The sequence below is a fragment of the Coenobita brevimanus genome, chromosome 80 (assembly GCF_032717465.1).
Source record: "Coenobita brevimanus isolate Jiangsu-jjx chromosome 80, ASM3271746v2, whole genome shotgun sequence".
In the NCBI taxonomy this organism is placed as follows: domain Eukaryota; kingdom Metazoa; phylum Arthropoda; class Malacostraca; order Decapoda; family Coenobitidae; genus Coenobita; species Coenobita brevimanus.
Window position 1 is genome coordinate 8268876 of NC_137033.1, and position 14681 is coordinate 8283556.

The following is a 14681-nucleotide window of genomic DNA, read 5'->3' on the forward strand; positions in this document are numbered from 1 at the left end:
CATCAACTGCTCTTCTTTAAGACGTCATGATGCTAATTCAGATTCACAATCGGTTGCCCATTTTGCATCAAGTAGAGACTGTCCAATTGTGATTTCTCATAGGAACAGATTGATTGAAAACACCATTTTTGACCATTCAAAAAACTGACTACGTCCCTCTTTAACCAGTTAAAGATGGGTCTTTTAAATATTCGTTCTGTCTGTAATAAAAATACACTATATTAATGAAACTAAATCAGCACAAGCGTGACATATTGTGCTTGACTGAAACCTGGTTGTATGAGTCTGATATCGATATTATTCGTAATGCATTGCCTAAGACACATTCTATTATTAGTATTCCCAGGCCTGCTGCTGACTATCCGGGAGGAGGCGTAGCACTTATCTACTCAGCAGCACTTGCAAAGTTTCCCTCATTGACTCAGACCTGACCCCATCTTCATTTGAATTTATGGAAGTATTAATAAATTTCCATCAGAATACCATTAGAATTGCAGTTGTCTATCGACTAGGCACAGATTGAGGTTTTATGTTTATCAGCAACATAACGAGTAGTTGCTTCTTAGAAAGTAATTTTGTGCAGTCTGAGAAACGTGCTTTGCTTAGGCCCCTAATGAAGAAACCTGGCCTTGATGTCGAGAGCATGGCAAATTATCGTCCCGTCTCTAACCTGTCTTTTTTATCCAAGATTATTGAGTGGGCCATACTTGATCAACTCGTATCACTACTGGAACACAACAGAGTTGTTCCTGTTGTTCAGTCAGCTTACAGAAAATACCATTCAACTGAAACTGCACTAACAAGGATTCAGAGTGACTTGGTGGCAAACACTTGTAGTGGGATGTCCTCTTTCCTAGTTCTGTTGGATCTGTCAGTTTGATACAGTAGATCATAAACTATTGTTGGATGATCTATATTTTTATGGCATTCGTGGTAGTGCCCTTTTGCTCCTTAAGTCGTATCTGTCGGACAGATCTCAGAGAGTGGTTGTTGATTACGCTAGCTCTGATTCTGCTCCCCTTCTATTTGGAGTCCCTCAAGGATCAGTTTTGTGTCCAATTCTATTTACTATCTACACAGCAGTTTATCGTCTCTACTTGATGCTCATGATGTGTCCTATCATTATGCTGATGACACCCAGCTCTATGTTAAGATGTCAGATATCAACGATACTAAGACAAAGTTTGAATCTCTTATGTCTGATATTAAGATTTGGATGGCTAAGAGGAAACTTAGGCTGAATGATGGTAAAACTAAGATCATCATCATCAGAGGAAACAGAAGGGGTGATGACACTGAACATTGGCGTGTCACAGCTTCATCCAGTCAGTTCTGTTTGAAATCTGGGTGTTTATTTTAATTCTAAGTTAAATTACAAAGAACTTATTAATCAGGTTGTCAGAGGGTGTAACTTGCTTATCAGAAATCTGTACTCTGTGAGAATATTCCTGAATAGACGGTGTCTCTTAACATTGGTCCATTCAGTGGTCGTGTCTCGTGTTGATTATTGTAATTCACTGTGGGTTGGTCTTCCAAATAATATACTAACAAAAGTTCAGTCTGTGTTGAAGAGGGCAGCACGGCTTATCTTTGGTCTCCCCCCGAGAAGCTCAACTACCCTATTTCTGATTGAGTTGCATTGGTTACCAATAAAGGCTAGAATTGAATTTAAACTGTGTCTTATTACATTCAAGGTTCTTAAGTTTGGTGAACTGAAGTATCTTGCTGAATTGTTAAAACTCCCATCGGCACGCCTGGGAGTGGTGTTACGTGGTGAAGGTGATACCTTGCGTCTTGACGAGCCAGGGGCCATTCACCAGTCATCTTTCTGGGATTGTTCTTTTGTGTATAGAGCCCCTAGATTATATAACAGATTGCCATTGTCCATAAGACAACTTTCTACTGTTGCATCCTTTAAGAGACAGCTGAAAGCCTTTCTTTTTTTCAAAATGCTAAGACCTGGAGAGAGGTACTATGATGGATGATTATAGGGTTTGATTATTGCCACTTTCATGTATATATGATGTAGCTTGTATTATACACGAGAAGTATCACAATTCTTGTAACTGTAAAGATAATGTATGTGTGTCGAGCGCTAGTGAATTTCCCAAAGGAATAACTGGTGCTTTTTGAGAAACAAAAGGCCAGATTATTATTATTTTTATTATTATCTGTGGCCTTGAGGTTGACTTACCAATGCCTCCAGCAGCAGTCCCTCCAGCAACAATAGTACAGTAATTCTGGAAAGTGTTATATACAATAGGATGTAGGTTTAATGTTAAATGGCATACAAAGGCACACACTTTGAATCAGTGTTGAACCAAATTGAAGTTTTGTTTCAATAGGATAAATTAATTTGGTACTTGAGAGATACAAAATACAGGTACAGTGATCCCTTGGTTATAGCTGCTCTTGTTGTCACTGCTAGATGAAAATCTTCACTCCTTTCATCATTGCACATTTTTGGCTAAAAAATTTCATCATCATGCACCTGAACTGGTTTCTGCTGGCAATGGTTATGCAAAATCTGCAGTTTCTGATGGTTTTGAGGGATTCAGAAATGAGGTCCTGGCATCCTAGTCCCTAACCTTAGAAACCCTTACCTCAAGCCCATCTCAGATCTCTATATGGTATATGTTTCTTCCTTATCAATTTCTATTAACCAAGCCATGCCTGTGTGTTTTTCTGATACTTTCCATAACAGTATGTATGTATTTAGTGTATCTAAATTGTTGTAAAAGTAAAAGTTCGAGTTTAAAAGTGGGTTGCCTGGTACCAATTAGGATAAGTCCCATTAGTTCTGTGCTTTTGTTATCACACTAGGCATGGTACCAATTATATGCAGTATCCAAGGGATCACTGTACTAAAAATATATTTATTGACATATAAAAACTTGAGAGTGCTTCAGGAGACGAATTGCTCCTGCTGTCTGTGACATCGTTGGTCTACCCTGGTCCTGGAGCATAACAGAGGATTTTCTGGCTTCCCTGGCCATCCCTCTCAAAGTTCCACTGTCAGACCACATGGATGCATGCTTACCCCACCTGGAATAAACAAAATGTAGTCATTTTGTAGGATTTGGCTTAAACAAATTTTCATAATTCAACATGACTAATATTATGAGATGTGAAATGGTCTATATACACTCAATCAGCTGCCCCACCCCCACACACACACACACTGTATATAAGCTCAGACACCCTGGCTTTCTTCTTTGTAGTTTTGACATCCCAAGTTTTATTTTTCATTACTTGATAATTTTTACATACAAATTCCTGATTTTCATGGCCATCAGTCACCAAAAAAATATATATAAAATCTTGTGGTCATTGTCTGTTCTATTATTATTTCGCTTCTTGACCTCTTCTTGTAAGAGCTTTAGCTTCTCTCTCACGTCCTCTTTCAGATCCTTGTTTATACAGTAATAATTTTCCTATAATCCATCTTTTTTTTTTTCCTATGATATACTCAAGATTTCATTCCCAACACTCTCCATCTTAAACTTAATTACAGCCATAATCCTCACTGGCCATGACTCATCCTTCTTATACTGTCCTTGCTTCTCAAGAACTTCCTGTATTTTGTACTGCCATTTTTTCCACTTCAGTATTTATTTTGTTCAGCATTTCTTTAACCCCGACTGTTTCTTCTTGTTTTTTGACCTGTTTCACATTATACTTACAACTTTCCAAACATAACCACACCTGTGTTTCATATTGAGATCTCCACAGTTTTTCTTTTCTTACATAGAATCTTTACTATATTTGTCTCCAGTTTTCCCTTCTCCTTCTCCCATTTTAAATTCTTTTCATTGTTGTTCCATTAGCCTATTCCCTTCATTTCTGTTATCCCATTTTGTTCTTCCTCGTCCATACATCCTGTGCAATGTGTACCAGTTCCATTGCAATATCCACCTTCTCAGTATTTATCTGCTGTATTTTTATTTTATTTATTTTTATTTATTTATTTATTTATATATATATATATATATATATATATATATATATATATATATATATATATATATATATATATATAGATATATACTGTATATATATATATATATATATATATATATATATATATATATATATATATATATACTCTATATATATATATATATATATATATATATATATATACCGTACTCTATATATTTATATATATATATATATATATATATATATTTTTGAGAGAGAGAGAGAGAGAGTGAGTGAGTGAGTGAGTTTGTACTGTAATAGTGATGATGTTGGTTATAATGAATGAATGGATATGTGCCCCATTTCACTCTGCATGACTTGTATCATTAGACAGTTTGTTAATACCTTCTGCTGTCTTATACCTAGATGATAGTGATGAGAGAAGACATGTACAGTATAGAGAGTTTTCACTAGTCTATACAGTACAGTATAAATAGCTTTCCTTACATTCTTATTTCTCAACCTTATTGATGATGTTGATGATGGTGATAATAATGACAATACAGTCAAGTCGCCTAATTCGTGTATCTGTAAGCCACGGATTTGTTATCCATGATACTGTACTTTTTCCAACCAGCCCCTATTTTTATTAATCTGCAGAAAAAACTCAATCAATGTGGTTCCTAGCTTCCAAAGTGGCTCATTTCCGAGGAGATTTATAATATCCGGGCATCCATGATGTACAGTATTCCACGGCTGCTAGCCAATCACAGACAACCTAGACCCAGCAGCCAGTCATAGCCTGGCCCTGGTGGCAAGTGTGCACACTACAACCACCATGTTTTCTTTACCCCCTGCCCCGCCAACTGCCAGATACCAGTGTTCCCCCGTGAGTTCTGAGTGCTACCTGGGCTTTTTTTTGTCAAGGTTACCTCTCCCTGATCTCTGTTATGGATGGCCCCAACCGCCCAAGACGACATTCGACCCAGCTGTGGTCCAAGAAGAAGGTTCCTTTCAGTTATGAACAGTGTTTGGACATTATTCATCGAGTGGAGAAAGGAGAGAAGTTTGCGTACTTGGCTCTAGGGGGTTTCCTCGAGGGTCCAGACTAAATATCCTTTTTTCCCATTGGTTTTTAACTTTGTAAACCGTGGAATTCATAATCCGCTGGTAGGTACCAGTCTCTAATTGCCACGGATTAGGCAACTTGACTGTAATAATGTTGGTGTCAGTATGATGATGATAATATTGAGACTGATACCATTTATCTGTATACTTATTGAACCATTTATATATTTCTTTATTTATTTATTTATATTTTTTACAGGTTGCCATTGCAGGACAGGTTTTGAAAGTAAGCTGTGGAGTTGATCACACTGCAGTAATGGTGCGGGAGATACTGTGAGGTTGGAAATAAACATTTAGCAAAACTCCTCCCCCGGTCCTGTCTGTGAGCTACTTGAAGAGAAAGAATTTTCCTTTGAACACCAGAAATTATTGGTGCTGATAGGAATTATTTGAATCATCACCTTAAAAATTCCTTTTCAGTTTTTGTTTGGTTTCTTATAAGAGTTTTATACTTATAATAAATCAGTTGAAGGCAGATATTTTATAATTTAAAAACCACAGTTGACAGTTGGGAGCAGGGCACTGAAATGGCAGGGGACAGGGTGACGTGGAGGCGATTTGTTTGTGGCCACCCCGAACGGGATTGAGGCGTCTGGCAATAGATAGATAGATAGATAGACATAGGCATACCATTGTGGTGTCATGGTTACTACCCGTCTTCACTATATTAATAAAAATGCCCAGCAGCAGCAGTAGTAGTGGTAGTAGCAGAAGGTAGTAATATAGTACAGTACAGTCTTCAAACAACATGAGATAGTTTATGCAGAACCTAGTGCTGAATCAAATTCATGCAGAATTGTGACCTATTTACATGTAAAATAGGGGGTTAGGTTCTGGGAGCTCCATATTTTTCTTTAAAAATATACGTAAAGATAGGTTATTACAAATATGTCTGTCTTAAGACATGCATGGCAGTGTATTTACATATGATCTTACTGATTGGACACATCAGTGCATCCTAACCTAATCTGACCGAGAAGTTTTGACCCCCAATACACCCCACAATTTTAACCACCAAGGACTGCCACTACACCTAACCTTGAAAATCCCCGACCAAGCAAAAACTTCTAATTAATCAACCCTTGAAAAATCACTGCCCAGCATCATGATTATTTCGTTGAGAAGTACTGTGCTTTCGGGGCATCGTCATTAAAAAAAAAAAAAAAGTGCAGTGTGAAACTGTTTTTAGATGTATCATTAGTCGTCAACAATAAAGGAAAAAAACAGACTGAAATCATCAGCGTGGAGTGATTGTGTATGACTTCTCTGATAAACACGAATGCAGTAATCCTGAACAATAAACAAGACAACCAAGCAGTATACTGTAATTTGTATGATAGCATAATTCACAAGAACTGAACTCGTATAATTATCTTCTATCTGTCTGCCTATCTGTCTATTGCCAGATGCCTCAGTCCTGTAAGGGGTGACCACAAACAAATCGCCTCCATGTTGCCCTGTCCAACCCATTTCACTGCCTTGCTCCTAGCTCACACCCCCAACTCACATACCTTTCCACTCCATTCCTCCATCTCATCCTCGGCCTCCCCCTTCCTCTCCCCCCCTCCACCTCACTCGCATACACTCGCCGCATTAGTCTTTCACTCTCCATCCTCTTCACATGGCTAAACCACCTCAGTGTATTTCTCCTAATGCTTTCTGTCACATCCACAACCACACCACAGTGCTCTTTCACTTCCTTATTTGTCAGTCTGTCTCTCCTTGTAACTCCTCACGCTTCTCTCAAATAACTCATTTCCACTGTTCCCACTCTTGACTTGTGTCCTTCCAACAAGGCCCAAGCTTCACATTCATGGGTTAAAGTTGGTATCACAATACTGTCATGCTGTGACTTTTTTACTTTCATGCTCACTTCCCTGTTTCTTATTATTGCTTTCAAAGAACCAGCAACTTTTCTTCCCATTTGTACCCTTTCAAGCATTTCACCCTCTAAACTTCTATTCTTATTCATCACACTACCCAAGTACTAAAATGCACTCATCTTTTCCATTTCCTCCTCATCCAGCCTCACTGTACATTCAGTGACTCATTTCTCTAAAAGACCTTTACTTTACTCTTCCCTACAGTCACCTTTAGATTCTATTGCTTTCACACTCTCCCAAACTCATTCACCAAACCTTGCAGTTTTCCCTTGACTTCAGTTAGCGATTACAGTATCATCTGCAAACAACAGTACAGGGAGTTTCCAAATACTGCCTTCTCTCATTAGGGTCACTCCAACATCCACTGCCCTACCTTGTATCTCTTTTATAACCCCATCCATTTACAGATTGAACAAACATGAGGACATGACACATCCATATATCAATCCAACATCCAGATTGAAAAGTTCACTCAGTTCACTATCCACATGGGCTGCAGCCCTAGCACCCTCATTCATACTCTTCACAGCATTCAACAACTTGCCATTTACTCTATAGATCCTCAGTACTTTCCACATTCGTTGTCTATCCACCCTGTTATATGCTACCTCCAATTCCGTGAAGACTGCCTACAGCTTCTTTCCCTTCTCTAGAAACTTTTCCATTAACGACCTAAGAATGAATATTTGATCTACACAACCTCTTCCCTTCCTAAAACCTCCTTGTTCTTCTCCAACTAATTCCTCTGTTATTTCCCTAACTTGGTCAATAAGTATCCTACCATGTACTTTTCCTATTACACTAAGAAGACGTATGCCCCAGTGATTACCACAGAATTCTTTTTCCCTTTTTACATTATACAGGGGAATAATTATATCTGACTTCCAGTCCTCTAGGACTCTACCTTCCTCCCAGGCCAATCTGCTCAACTTCCATATCCATTCTACTACTATCTCTCCCCCATGCTTCATTATTTCACCACACACTCCATTAATTCCTGGGGCTTTCCTCATTTTGACTTCATTGCTTCCATAACTTCCATCCTACTGATTTTTTCCTCTCTTCTCTCATCCCTCCAACTCCCAGCCATTCCCCAGCCACTTATACTCACGTGACTTTCATTCACTCCGAGACATAAAGTAACTTGGTGGTGGGATGAGGGTGTAGAAGCTGCAGTGAAGGAGAAAAGAAGGCCTTTCTGTGAATGGAAAAAGGGTGATTACAAAGTGGAATTCTTTGCTGCCAAGTGTTTGGCTAGAAAAGAGGTTTACAGGACAAAATCTGAGTCTCAGAGACTTTTGCAGGATAACCTAATTAGTGTGGAAAGGAAAAATGTGATATTTAAGGTGGCAAGTTAGATGAAGAGGGAAAACAGATATATTATAGCTGAACAGTGTGTGAAGGATGATGAAGGAAAGGTAGCTGTGAACAGTGGTGGTATTAAAGACACCTTGAGAGAGCATTATAACTGGTTGTTGAATGAGGAGTTTAACTGGAACAGGGAAGGTTTGGAGCCAGCAGATCCAGTGTTTGGCGCTTAGCCTTTGATTGATGCTGTTACTGTGAGCAGGGCAATAGGCAGGATGCAGGTGGGGAAGGCAGCAGGTGTGTCTGGGTTGACTGCCTGAAATGCTGAAGGTCTCAGGAGACATAGGAGTGAGGTTAGTTACTGACCTGATAAATATGATTATACATGAGTGTGTTGTTCCAGATGAATGGCTGAAGAGTGTAGCTGTTAATGTGTACAAGGGGAAGGGTGATACCCTGGAAAGAGGAAATTATAGAGGCATAAAGCTTTTGGACCAGATAATGAAGATAATGTATGAGTTCTAGAAGGAGCCAACATATCCAGTGTTTGGCCCTTAGCCTTTGGTTGATGCTGTTACTGTGAGCTGGGATATAGGCAGAATGCAGGTGGGAAAGGCAGCATGTGTGTCTGGGTTGACTGCTGAAATGCTGAAGGCCTTAGGAGATACAGGAGGGGGGTTAGTTACTGACCTGATAAATACGATTATATATGAGTGTGTTGTTCCAGACGATTGGCTGAAGAGTAATTGTATATGTGTACAGGGGGAAGGATGATGTCCTGGAAAGAGGAAATTATAGAGGCATAAAGGTTTTGGACCAGATAATGAAGGTAATGAAGAGAGTTCTAGAAGGAGCCAACATATCCAGTGTTTGGACCTTAGCCTTTGGTTGATGCTGCTACTGTGAGCTGGGCAATAGGAAGAATGCAGATGGGAAAGGCAGCAGGTGTGTCTGCTGAAATGCTGAAGGCCTCAGGAGATATAGGAGGGGGGTTAGTTACTGACCTGATATTTATGATTATATATGAGTGTGTTGTTCCAGATGATTGGCTGAAGAGTAATTGTAAATGTGTACAGGGGGAAGGGTGATGCCCTGTAAAGTGGAAATTATAGAGGCATAAAGCATTTAGACCAGATAATGAAGGTAATGGGGAGAGTTCTAGATGTATGATTAGAGAAAGAGTGAATATTGGTAAGATGCAGTTTGGGTTTATGCCAAGCAGGGGGACCACTGATGTCATATTCATTGTTCGGCAGCTTCTTGAAAAATATATAGGAAAGAAAAGGGATCTGTACCTTGTTTTTGTTGTTTGGAGAAGGCCTTTGGCAGAGTCCCTAGGGAAGTGGTGAAGTGGGCACCGAGAAAGCTTGGAATCGAAGAGTGGCTGGTTAGGGTGGGTATGGCTGTGTATGTGGGTGCTCGCACTCAGGTAAGAGTGAATGGAGATTTGAGTGATGAGTTTTCTGTGAATGTTGGTATGCATCAAGGGTCAGTCTTGAGCCACTTGTTATTTATCACGGTACATGAAGCCCACTCACGTGACTTCAGAAATGGATTGTGTGGGAGATGTTGTATGCCGATGATTTGGTGTTGATTGCAGAGACTGAAAGGGAGGCGGAGGATGGATTTAGGAAGTGGAGAGATGGTATGAGCCACAAGGTCCTGAGAGTAAATGCAGATAAAACAAAAGTGATGGTATCTAGGGCTGGTGGCGGTCCTGCAAAAGAAGCGGGAGGGTGGCGATGTGCCATTTGCCACAAGGATGTGGGAAGTAATTCCATCTTGTGCAGTGTTTGTGATAAGTGGTTGCATAAGAGATGTAGTGGTACAGTAGACTGTGATATAATGATGATTTCATGTGTGCAGTGTGTCTGGGAGAGCACGTGGGGATTGTCAGGTGGCAAGGATTGAACTTGCTGGTGAGTCTCTTGAGTATGTGGAAGGGTTTTGTTATTTTGGAGACATGTTATGTTTTAGGGATGGGGCTGGAGCTAGCTTTGTGGCTAGTGTGAAACATGGTTGGAAGAAATTCAGGGAGCTGTTGTCGCTTCTGACACTGAGAGGGCTCTTCCTCCATGGTAAGGGATTTTCGTATGCAGCATGTGTTAGGAGTGTAATGCTGTATGGTAGTGAGACCTAGGCAGTAAAGGAAGATGGTATTCGCAGGCTCATATGTACAGAAATGGCAACGGTTAGGTGGATGTACAGTGCATCCTTGAATGCAAGGCCTGAGGGGTGCCAGGTTTACGATGGAAGAGTTAAGAGGTAGGAGGAGAGGTAGATTGAGATGGTTGGGGCATGTGGAGAGGATGGGGGATGATAACTGGGGGCAGAAAGTAAGTGTTAATGTTAGGGGTAATGTTGCGAGAGGTAGACCAAAAAAGACCTGGGACGAGGTCAGTGAGAGTGACCTCAGGGATGAAGAACTGAATAGGGAGGCTGCCAGATATTGAGCAGCATGGAGAACCACTATTAGGTGACCAAGGCCAACACATGCAAGCAGGTTGGAGCCTTTAAAAACAAAACTAACATTTATATATATACAGTACTGCCTAGAGGGATGGATAGAATGGGACCAGAAATTACCTGTGTTGCTGATGACATATCGGTCTGCATCCCATGAGTCTACCAGCTACACCTCTGCAAAACTGATGTTGGGCCACGAGTTATGTGTACCAGTTGACATGTTAATGGGATGACCACCTGGTGAGGAGCTGCCTACGGACACCTCCAGCTATGCGAAGCATCTTCAGGAAAAGCTGACTGAGGTACATCATCAAGTGCGAGGAGCCCTTAAGTTTTTAGGCAAAGTGATGAAGTGCAAATATGATGCCAAGGCAAGTGAGGTGAGCTTCGAGAATGGTGACAAAGTTTGGTTATACACTCCTCAGCAGAAGAAGGGACAGTCACCGAAGCTGCAGAGCCCATGGGACGGGCCTTATACTGCCTATCAGACGTAACGTACCGAATTCAGGGAGGCAGGAAGTCTCGTCCGGAGATGGTATATGTGAATCATCTGTGTCAGCACCATGGGCCAGGGTAGTACAGCTAGGACGTTTTTGAGGAATCGTGCACAAGAGTAGTCAACAATTAGGAGGAAGACCAAGGCACTGAAGTACATGAGGATGGTGACTGTTTCCATAGAGAAGAAGTGAAACAGGAAGGGAACCAAGTCATTCCAGGAGGAGTGGACTGTGTGGAGGAGCAGGGACATCATCAGAAGCATCATAGGAGAAGATCTGATGAGTTGGAGGACTAATTTGTGTATAACTAAATGTTTTGTTTTGATTAAGGACTATGTTTGTGAATATTGTGTAGTTTTATCAGAACGACAAAAGGACTAGGGAGGGGTAGTGTTAAGAAGCAGAAGTGTTAGCTGGGTGGTGCTGGAAGGTTCCCAATACAATACTTCTTGCATTTTGAGTTATGAGTCAGAGTTGCCAGAGAGCCTGCTGTTGCGAGCGGAGGTATCTTGTAAATATATGCATTAATTTTTAATTTTCTCTATAATGTTTTATTTGGATGATTACCGGTATGTAATATTCGGATTTAATTTCAGTTTCTGTGCTAAAGCATGTAGAGTGTTAGGTAATGATAGAAAGCTCTAGAATATTTTGGATGTCTCCTACATAGAAAACTGTTGTTGCTAGGAGTATGTACTAGAACATTCAGTTGTGCACGATTATAAAAGGATGGGGGAAAGAATAGAGGACTTTCAGTGTCAGTTTAGTTTTACTTGTGGAAGTGCAAAGTTAGTGTAATTCCAGCACTTTTGAAATCAGTGATGTGTAGTGGCAAGCATACAGTGTAATTACTTGGTAAATAAAGACAATGACGCGAGAAGCTTGTGATGTTACGCCGCCTGAGTTGATCTTGTGTACCCTGAAAGGCTGACCCTACGAAAAACAGTTCACTGGGCTATGTCCTTTCTGTACTGAATTACTGCTGTTGAAGCCTGTGGCAGTGTGGGACACGGTCGTAACAGTAGGTAAGTAAAGGAGGGGATAGACCACAAGCCCTGCCCATCTCCACATCCCCAAGTCCAGGCAGGGGGGTTAAAGACCCAAAGTCCACCAGCCATGGCCAGTGACTGTGGCAGTGGCCTCAGGGCACCCTGCCAGGACATACAGGGGCACCCTCCAAGCGCACCTTGGCACTATAACTGCCCCGCCATTATACACCCAGTGATAAGGTAGCATCTTGGGAAGCTACTCCCAGTTTCAGGCCCCACTCTATTGGTTAGAAGCCACAGCCTGGGAACCACAATGCTCTGTACCGTCTGGCACAGATCTGAGCCCCATCCCATCCCAGCCCCAAAACTGCACTGACAGAGCCCACACCACGTCTCCCATCATGTCCATCAGTAGGTATTGGGGGCAAAGTTTTCTGGCTACATTCCCTTGCTAGCATCATCCCATGTGACATAGTAGAGTACAGCGTGTGTTATGTCAAGTGCTTCTAGTATAGTGCATAAGACAGAGAAAAGTGTTGACCTAATTGCTATTTTCCTTCACAGAAACCGATGGCAACACCGGAGTAACAACACCACAGTCTTAGAAGAAAAGCAACCGCAAACAACAAGATGGCAACCCTAGGAGACAAGACAAGTCTAGGCAGCGGGGTGACAATATATGCCAAAAACATGCAGATGTCAAGAGGGCAACAGCAGAAGATGAGATGACAGCCTAGGATGACAAATGGCAACCAAAGAAAACAACTCAAGAACAAGCTGGCAATCTTAGATGACAAGATAGCAACCACAGAAGACAACTCAAGAACAAGATGGCAGTCCTGGAGAGCAAGAATGACAGACCAAAGAAGCCAATAGTGTCTGGGTCAAAGTGGCTTAAGAGGCTTTGTGGCACCCTTTCCTTAGCAATTTACTTTCCTTTTAATATCAGTAGTTTGCATCAGTAATAAGATTAAAGTGATGTGTGAATAAATTGCTATGGAAAAATTGTTAGGCAGCCTCCAGAATCACATTCAAACCTGTAGTGTGTATTTCTAGGTGATGTAGTAGGGATCATAGAGGCAGTAATGGTGACACTTGTATAGTTACTGTGGTAGGCAATCCACTCCTTAGGAATGTTTAATGTTCCTGTATTTTCCCAGGTGATAGAGAGACTGATGCTAGGGAGAGAGGAAAGACAGAATCTGAGCCAATGATAGACTGATGCTAGAGAGAAAGGAGAGACAGAATTAGAGCCAGCTGAGAGAGACCAGAGAGGAGATGGGAGCACCAGACAGAACAGGTTACAGGTTGTATTTTTCTTTGTATTTTTCCTTTACGGTATGATGTGTGTATTTTAAAGTGTGCAGGATAGAGAGTAGCAGGATAGCAAGTGAGCTGGAGAAGGAGATAGTTTATTCCACTAAATTCACTGATATACTTTGATAATGCCTGAACCATTCTGTGACGTACAGTACTTGGTGCTTGTGATATACTTTTCATATACTTTTAGATTGTAACACTACCTCCTGCCAGAGTAACTTAATGTGCTGCCATCATAGCTACCAATTCGTTTTCGTTTTTAAAGGCTCCAACATGCTTGCATGTGTCGGCCTTGGTCACCTAATGGCGGCTCTCCATGCTGCACGATCCATTGCAGCCTCCCTGTTCAGTCCCTTAACCCTAAGGTCACACTTAATGACCTCGTCCCATGTCTTTCTCGGTCTACCCCTCATAACCCCACTCCCAATATTAACACTTCTCACCTTCCTCACCCAACTATCATCCCCCATCCTCTCCACATGTCCAAACCACCTCAATCTACCTCTCCTCATCACAACACCAATACACTCCAGTCCCATCCTACCTCTCAACTCTTCCATTGTAAACCCAGCCCCTCCAGGCCTTGGAGCCGCAGGGACGCACTGCACATCCACCTAATCATTGTCATTTCTGTACGTCTGAGCCGGCGAATGTCTTCCTCCTTCACTGCCCAGGTCTCACTGCCATACAGCATTACACTCTAACACACGCTGCATACAAAGACCCCTTAGCACGTAGGGAGAGCCCCCTCAATGTCAGGAGAGGCAAGAGCTCCCTGAACTTCTTCCAACCACACTTCTCACCTAGCCACAGAGCTAGCTCCAGCCCCACCTCCAGCACACAACATGTCTCCTAAATAACAAAACTCTTCCACACACTCAAGAGATTCACCAGCAAGTTCAATTCTTTCACGTCTGACGATCTCCACCTGCTCACCCCCGGCACGCCGTACACATAAAATCAGCATTATCTGCAGTCTACCTCTGATACCACTACATCTCTTATGCACCCATTTATCACACACACACAAGATGGAATTACTTCACGCCCTTGGCAGCAAACTGCACATGGCCACTCTCCCTCGTCTTTGACAGTACCGCCACCAACCTAGATATCATCACTTTTGTTTTATCTGCATTTACCCTTAAACCCTTTTGCCCCCATGCCAT

General features: G+C 41.5%; 1 protein-coding gene across 2 annotated transcripts in view; it reads left to right on the top strand.

Moving 5' to 3' along the window:
* The window catches only part of LOC145409186 (RCC1-like G exchanging factor-like protein), a 75012-nt gene extending 69555 nt beyond the window's left edge, over positions 1–5457 (top strand). For both annotated transcript variants that reach the window (XM_080279678.1, XM_080279679.1), the window contains one exon: positions 5249–5457. In XM_080279678.1, coding sequence (XP_080135804.1) covers positions 5249–5326 — 78 coding nt within the window. In that variant the 3' untranslated portion in view covers positions 5327–5457. The remainder of the gene's footprint in view (positions 1–5248) is intronic.
* Positions 5458–14681: the final 9224 nt, after the last annotated feature.